The sequence below is a fragment of the Morone saxatilis genome, unplaced genomic scaffold, assembly GCF_004916995.1.
Source record: "Morone saxatilis isolate NCDOM2014 unplaced genomic scaffold, NCSU_SB_2.0 Contig20, whole genome shotgun sequence".
NCBI lineage: Eukaryota > Metazoa > Chordata > Actinopteri > Moronidae > Morone > Morone saxatilis.
The window spans coordinates 8207930-8216515 of record NW_023339763.1 but is presented as its reverse complement, the minus strand read 5'-3'; the positions used below and the strand labels follow the sequence as shown (position 1 = coordinate 8216515).

Below are 8586 nucleotides of genomic sequence, written 5' to 3'. Positions count from 1 at the left end.
CCCGGTCCAAAGGTCCAATAGAAACCTCTCCTTTTAGCCCTGAATTTGTTGGTCCTGTAAAACTCCTTGAGGGAAATCTGGTTCTTTAGCTGCAAAATGCCCCCCTTTGATGCTCACCCAGCTGGGTTGCTAACTTCTGAATGGCTACTGTTTGGTGCTAGGAGCAAAGATGTTAACAACTAGCCATACTCAACCAAAACATTTAGTAAGCACCCTTCAAGCAAAAACCTAGTCTAAAACGATTAATTAAGCTGTAATTAAAAAAAAGAGCTAATTTGGAAAAAATTGTAATTTTCATTTATATGGACTTAAGTAACTATTCTAAAATTGGTCTGAATTCAGTTCCCTGAATACCATTACCTCTCCAAATAAAAATGGTTTTCCAGGTTGTTTTTAGTTGTATTAGTGTGATCTACTGTGGTATCCATTATATACACCTCACACTTCCACTCTTTAGCGGGAAAACAACCATGTTGAGCCATCCTTACCTTCTAGACTACACCACAAAGCCCACAAATCGCTCCACTGTCTTAAAATCAAATCCTCGACACCCGTCTTCACCTCCTTTTGCCATCTCTAAATGACTAATCTCCTCCCCTCAACATACAACAACAAAAGGAGAGAGTTATGGTGGTAAACCACACAGCCACAGAGAGAGAAAAGTCATTTATAGGTATGCAATTGTTGGAGCCTTGTATTATACATTATTTTGTGTGCGGGAGGAGGGTTGGGTATTTATTTCCACACCCACTATAGCAATTTAAAGTGGTGCTGGTCGGGACTCACACACCCCAAATAATAAAATCCCGGGGGGATAAGTAGAAAAATAAAAGAAACAATAATGAACCAACTAAAAAAAAATACGACACACCAACCTTGTTACCTTTTAATGGTATTTTTCAGGGGAAGCGGGAGAGTGCGAGACGTACTCTCTCTCTTATAGGGTTGAGGAGGAGTATATTATATTGGTGTTATCCATTTAATTTTATATTTATTTTTTAGCCAAAGTAATTTACAAATATAATTTCCAATTTAGCCTAACCTTTATTAATTACAGCTTAAACAATCGTTTTAGGATAGGTTTTTGCAAGGGTGGTTACTAAATGTTTGGTTGGAGTATGGCTGTTGTTAAATCTGCTCGAGCACCAAACAGTAGCCAGACAAAGTTAGCAACCAGCTGGTGAGCATAAGGGGGCATTTAGCAGCTAAAGAACCAGATTTCCCTCAGGAGTTGGTACAGACCAAAAACAGGGCTAAAAGGAGAGTTACTATTGGACCTTAGGACCGGTACATTCACCAGGTGGTCTATAGAATAATAATGTTTCTCTGCTGTAAGTGCTAGATGAGTAAATAAGCAAATGTTTGCTAACAAGTTTGCCAAACCAACTTAAAAGGTTTTGTTATGTCGTTCTCGACTCCATTCCACTGCCTTCAAGTTGTCAAGAAATGTATTGCAGGTTTAAGGTTACTGAAAGCTGCAGTAAAATCATGTGACAGAAAGACAGATGACTAGTCCAACACTATGGAGAGAGACACAAAGAATAACTGGGTTTTAATGTTTTGGTTCCATGCCAATGGACCCAAAATACCATCCTGTATACAGATGTATGTATGTGTGTTTGCTGCTAAGAAAATAAAAGCTGAAAATATGGGAAAATCACTTAATTAGCATTAGAGTCAGGTAAATGAATGGGCTACTGGAAGAGTCAGAGTTGCCACTGTATCTGGGGATATGGCTCTGTGTGCCACTAATTAAAAGTGCAGAGTCAGAGCTTGTCTCCAGTTTAGTTCTGAATGCAGGAATGTAATCAGAAGCAGTCAAACTACTCAAAAAATAGAACTTGTTCCAGTAAGATTTTTAGACTGAACAACAGCAGGCTCAGCTGAAAATGTTGACATAAAATATGTGTCTGGACTGCTAAAATTGTAGTTTGAGCATTCTTCCTAACCATTTTTCATTATTTCCCATGGGGTAAAAAAACATCACAGTTTTTAATTTATTGTGAACCATATATTCCACATTCCCTCTTTCTTCAGTCCATGATCTAAAAATGATCAAATGTACTTGAACCTGTACTATATCAGAATAAGAAATACTAATTTACTTAATTTACAATATATATATATATATATACATATATATATATATATATACGTAGAAAATAAACATAGACCCGACTATGGCACCTTAATCAAATTATTGCATAACTTAATGTTCGCTCATGCTCTCTGCACACTCATGCAAGGTGGGTTTTTTTTTGCACAGTGACCTTAAAACTGTATGAGATTTAGAACATAAATATAGCAGCGAAAAACTATTTGTTGTGTAAAGATATAGAGGAGCAATGACGTCCTGAGCAGAGAATGATGTCGCACTCCCTTTGATATCGCAGCCTTTTTGTGGTTTGCTTGCATAGTCAGCCTGCTGCTTGCACAGCTGAGTAGAGCGACTGACGCAACAGTTTTTGTCATCCATCTCGGTGAATTAAGGATTTAATTTGACCAAACCAGAGCTGGTGAATGCTGAAAAGACCAACAAAGGCTGTTTTGGTGAGTTTTATTTAGTTTCTGTCCACTTTGAATGAAGTTACAAAGTAAAATTACTGTTTTGTCTATGGAGTCTGGTGGCCATTATAGCAATATTATGTCTGTTTCTGGTTACACAAAAGGTCTATCTCTGTAGGGGTCCTTTCCACAATGTTGTCAGACACTTAGAATAACAATCTGGGCCTGTCACTGACAAAAACAAAAACACTTTCAGTGGACGTACTGTGACGGGTGCATTTGTCCTCAAGTATTAATGTTAGCTTATGCTGCAGCCATTGCAGCCCCTTTCATGAATATTTTCATGTCTAACTCTTTGAATTAAGAGTTTATTTTGACCAAACCAGCAGTGGTTGTTGATTGTTGGAAATACTGTGGAAAGACTGAGTTTTGTTGTGTTTCTGTCCCATTGCTTTGGTCTGAGATGCTGGTAGCATCCAGTAGCAAGTTAATTTCATGTATGTAACCTTTAAGATAGGAATCCGGAATTATTCAAATATTGGGGTATTATTGAATTTATTATAGATTGTTTCAATTTTACCAAATTCCTACCTCAACCATGAGCAATCACATTACAAACAAAAGCTGTCCTCAGCCTCAGACAGAAACACAGGAAGCCTATAGAACGTCGCTGAGAAATGTCCCTGTTAGGCTCTCGTCCAGCAGAGCACTCCCTGTTGGTTTGTCTCATTAAATGGAAAGTTTAATCTAGCAGCTGGAGCAATTAGCTTCTGAACTGTCTTTTTAAAAGCATCAAATAAAGAGAGAGAGGGAGAGAGACAGAGCGAGAGAAACAAGTGGTGAAGTGTCTAAAGTTAAAGCATTGTTACTGTTCTCTCTGCAAGGCCAGAAGCTTTTTTAAGTACCGCCCATGAACGTCATTTCCACTAAACGTCACTTCTTTCTTCCTTCTAGCCCCATCTCTCCCCTTCTTTCGTTCCATCCTTATTTCCTTCTCTTTCATTACTTATTTTCTTATTTAAATCCTTATATCCTTCTTCCCTCCGTTACTTATGTCCTTCTTTACATATTTCCTTCCTTATTTCCTTCCATACTTCCTTTCTTACGTCTTCCTTACTCCTTGTTTTCTCCTGTCCTTAGTTCCCTATTTACTTCCATTCTTAATTCCTCCCTCACTCCCTCAGGAAACCAGATATGTGCTTTGTAAATGAACTGGTATATGTGGAAAGGTTATAGAAAGGCAGTGTTTTTTTTTTTATTGTCAGGTTCTGTCATGCCTTTAGATCTAAGAACTTGTCAATATGACAACATCAGTGAGATACTACATCATACCGTGTGTCTCATCTGTCATATCTCTTATGCATCACATCTATCACTGATGTTTGACAAATTATGCACAGTATTCCTCCTCCGTCTCTGTCTGCTCCGCTTGTTTCTTTGTCCTTTCGTTATTCTCCACACAAGCACACCCTGTTTTCCCAGTCTCTGTCTGGATTCTTGATGGTTATATAAATTTTTAGTTAGGTTCCTTGTATTTCCATATAAATTTGCTATTCTCCTCTGTGATACTTCTGTGACTGTAACCAGAAACCAGACAGCCTTTTTTTTCCCACTTTCAATTAACATATATGTTCATAATCATAAACATGCGTCTTGTTTCTTCACCCTCTTCCTTCCTCTCGTGCACGCATGCAAAATGATTACACAATGCGCACTCCACACCTTCTGTTCGTTTTTTAAATGTACGTGCACAACACCCTCGCCTGTTTCCCTTTTTCTCTCTATTTTCCTGCCCTAATTTAGTTGATGGCTTTTGGTCTGCCAGTGGCTGCTTCCCCACTGTGACAGCACCTGTACATAGCCTCACTACTTGGCTGTGTGACTGACAGATCTGGGCAGGGAGTCAGCCACATCTCTCTGGAAGGCGCTTCCAGGAGGCTGGAATTGAGAGTGTTTGAGGGTCAATCTGACTGGAGGGGTGTGTGGGAAAGCAGCATGTACTCATTGTGTACGCACTTTCTGTGTTTTCCTTTTTTTTTTAAGTATGAGGTCCTTCTTTGCCGTAATCGTAAAAGGTTGAGGAAATCCTCCAAAGTAAAGACATTTTAAAGGTCCCGTGTGAACAGTTTGGAGTTTTTTGTGTTCATTTTGAAATCTGTATTTTAGTTAAGGTGAGGCCTAGTTTTCAAGGTGTATACACGCAGAAGTGATATTGATAGATCTTGGAAAATCTTCTGCACAAGCAAATAAACACACCCTTCTGCATTTGTTCATTTTCTCTCTTGTGTTCTTGCATCTCTGCTAGTTTGTCTCTCTGTCACACACACACACACACCGTACACAAACACAAAGTACAGTGTCATAATGATGATGTATCTCTATGATCTCTCTCCTCACTGCCTCCTTTGGAGAGTGAAAAAGCACCTGTCTACTTGCCTTGGCACTACAGTAGTTGTGAGAACAGCCTGGCATGACAGAGCCGGATGTTCTCACTTGATTAAGTGGGCCAAATATGTATGAGTACATGGAGCAGGTGGATACATCAGAGCATAAGTGTCCTCTAAAGTTAAGTCAATTTCCTCTTCTGGCATCTTATTAAAGGGGAAGAAACGAGGAAAGTAGGAAAGTAGTGTGTTTTGCCTGTAGAACGTTTTGCACTATACCGTGTGTGAGCGTGTCAGGCAGCCGGTACCACAAAACTGCAAGTTATGTCTCTAACCAGTGACACCAAAACTAATTTATGTGCATTTAATGTAATTTGATTCAGCTGGGAACAATAATGACTAATGATTGGCCCAGATTCTTTTTTTTTTGTTGCTTTTTCAGAATTGCTTGCAGTGGTCATTCAGTTGCTGATATTGTTCTGTGTTTGTCTCTCCTGCAGAATGGTCAGTTGCAGCAGCGATTGGATAATGTCCAGAGAGACTTCATTGTCTTCAACAGAGAAAAGTAAGGAACCTCCATTAGATGCCCTACACATTCTCGACAATACTGTAAATCTAGTTTTCTTGCCATTGTAGTATTAACTTTAAGTAAATATCACAACCATCAGTGTTGTGAAACTTAAAGCATTCCAGAAATAATGCTTGTTTCTCAAAATAAAGACATAATTTTACTTAAAGTAAGGTTAAAATAGTTAACAAGATATTTGATAAATGCTGTAAATGATGTTTGGTTGACTGATAAATAAAATGTTCTGCAGTTTCTAGACTGTAGCCAGGCCTTGTTTTAAAGTGAAAAAAAACAAACTTTCTGGCTGTTGAAAGCATGTAGGATGGTGTGAAAGGACAGTATTGTGGCTATTTGTGGCACAGGGTCTAGCCAATATATGTGGGTGTGTGATTAAGGCAGAAACACAACGACTGACAGATAGGGTCCCCCATGGGGACTATATACTGGAGGTAAATCCAAAACTAACTCAATTTAAGACCAGTCAAGGAACAACATCCATTATTTATTTGTATGCGTAATGTTAAAGCTATTGCAATCTTTAAGAGGGTAAGATTTTGAGGAAAAAAGCTTGAGATGACACCTTTTTTTGTTAAAGCTGTGAATGGTTAGGCAGTGTTTTGCTGGGTAAAATAATTTAACTATGGCTGATCGTGTTTCTGATAGAGGTGTCTTTTTATACTTTCTGTAGGTGCTGGCATATGTTCAATATTAATAATAGGTGTTCTTTATTTAATAGGTCAAGGAAAGCAGTGGTGGACTCAGACTCCTCTGAGTTGTCCACGAGTGAGAAGAACAAGGCCATAGAGGATGGACAGAACAACAATGTTGAACCGGCTGCCTTCTTATCAGGATAGGTCTCATGACCCGAGATCCCTACCAACTCCCTTATCACTTGCATCTGTCCACAGCTTGTAGATCAGCTAGTTACACACAGACACCTATTGTTATATCAGCACAGGCACTCAGATGCGGTCTTCAATGTTCCTGCACCACTCCATTGTCTATACAAACGCAAATGCAGTACGCATCACGGTTCACCCACAAAAAACACAATAGCTCCAGAACTGCAGGAGTGAAACGGGACTCCTGGAGCAGCAGCCATGCCACAGCCAGACTTTTCGCTTTGCTGTCCCCAAGAAGAATGATTCTCAGCAGAGTGTCACTCACACCATGCTCCCTTACATCACTCTGGTGCTCTAAGGTCTGCTCAACCTCTACTCTGGGCAGTTTGCTGAAGTGAAGAAGAAGTCACTCCCCTGCCAAAAAGGAAATAATGCCGCATCTGCTCAGCTGTTAGAGAAAATAAAAGACTGATGTAGTCAACTATGGCTGAAAGCTGTATGTGCTGCTGCTGTCTTGGGCGGAAAACTCTGATTTTACATTTCAGCGAGGTATTTTCTGGTTAATTACAGTTAAACATAACACTAGTTCTACAGTGCTACATGGGAATGGACTTAACAAGACTAAGCATAAGTAGCTGGGTTGGCAACAAACAAACACTNACACTAAGAGTAAAAAAGATTCAAATGAAGAGGTTAATAGGGTAAAACGAGGCCTTTGTTTTTAAGACAGCAACCACAGATTCCTCTAAGATAGAAAATAGAGAGCTGAACTGTAGGCTTGAGCGTGAATGGCTCACTTTATCATAGCAGCAGATACATGGTGGTAGTGGTCATTATGCTTCGCTTTGCTAGTGAAGCTAACAAAGATGGTAGGATTGTAACATTTGGTATAATGTCCCAGCTCCATCAGCTGCAGATATAGGCAAAACATGCCGCAAGTTTTCTATACTTGCATATGCTTTAAGACAATACAAGAATCTCAAACGCAGACAAACAATGGTTTTATGGTTAAGCTTGAGGGTCCATTGTTGACCTTGGAAGTTTATTGCTTAGTTAAGGCCACCAGATGTGGTTGAAAGCTTCGAGCACACCAAGTAAACACACCTTCTGATGAAAGCTTTTTGTCGAATTGGTTTAAAACACTTTTTGAACTGACCTTTGCCTCAATCTGCAAATGACCAGCTGGGTCTTGAAATAAAGTTTTGTAGCTATGAAAACATAGAAAAGGTAGCTGGTAGATGTTATATGTTCTGCACTGAACCTTGCTTTGCACATGCTTCTTCATCAACTGTAGCATTTATGCACAGGGAGGCAAAAAAAAAAAAAAATCTAAAGCTGTGAGTGAACACTTATTCCCTTAGGGATGGTTTTATAGACAAGGATTAAGCTGAGTCCTAGATAAGATTAGTTTTTTTTCAGTTCCTGTCTGCATCGAAATTTTGTTTTTGTCCAATAATTTTTTCATGTCCTTCCTTTTTGTGTGGGATACAACCAATTACATATGTGCCACCAGATAAGTCTGTAAATTTGTATTTGCAATTAATTGCTTCCATACAAGAATACATTCTGCAACAGCAGTCTTTTGCAGATGGTATTCAACATTAATTTGGCACTAGCTGGATAGCACAGAGGGAGAAAATATTGATTTAAATTTTTTTTTGTTTACAGGAAAAACAATGAAGGAAACAAATAAACAACAGGAAAGGCAATGCCCCTGATTCTAAGTGTAAGATTTACTGCAGACTTGGCTAAAACCATGTCTAAGAAAACCACACCTGCCTCTGATGTTTGCAGAGGGATGCCTTATACCATAGATATGGCACACATCTGGTACCCTTAAATTATATGTGTAGGTAGAAAAAACCTGAGCTTTTTTTCACAACCAGTAAGTAAATGTGATTTCTACTAATGCCTAGTCATTCTATTGACCTTGAGCTGCAATATCTGCAATATGACTCACTCCTTTCAAGCCTATGATACGTGTAATTAAATTTGAAACATATTTCACTCTATTCAATTCATTACTGTTGGCACTTTTCTATTGGAAATTGATACAAAAATGTTTTGACTTACCTTTGTGTTGTTGTTGTTGTTGTCATTGATGTAATTTTACAGATCCAAAGGTGGTTTCCTGTACGCTATAGTGGGGTAGTTAAACAGATGGACTAATCCTAGGTATACCCTGAGTAAATATTATTTGTGAATGATTATCTTAATTTGTTCATATATGATAGGAGTACCAGTTGTGTTGAGTTCATTGCAACAGGTTACTTATCAGATGGAACCC

The 8586-nt window shown here is 38.8% G+C and overlaps 1 protein-coding gene across 1 annotated transcript in view; it reads left to right on the top strand.

The window, feature by feature from the left end:
• Nucleotides 1–6893, top strand: part of stk32a (serine/threonine kinase 32A) — a 53669-nt gene extending 46776 nt beyond the window's left edge. The window contains exons 9-10 of the mRNA XM_035666702.1: nt 5390–5454; nt 6194–6893. Coding sequence (XP_035522595.1) covers nt 5390–5454; nt 6194–6311 — 183 coding nt within the window. The 3' untranslated portion in view covers nt 6312–6893. The remainder of the gene's footprint in view (nt 1–5389; nt 5455–6193) is intronic.
• Nucleotides 6894–8586: the final 1693 nt, after the last annotated feature.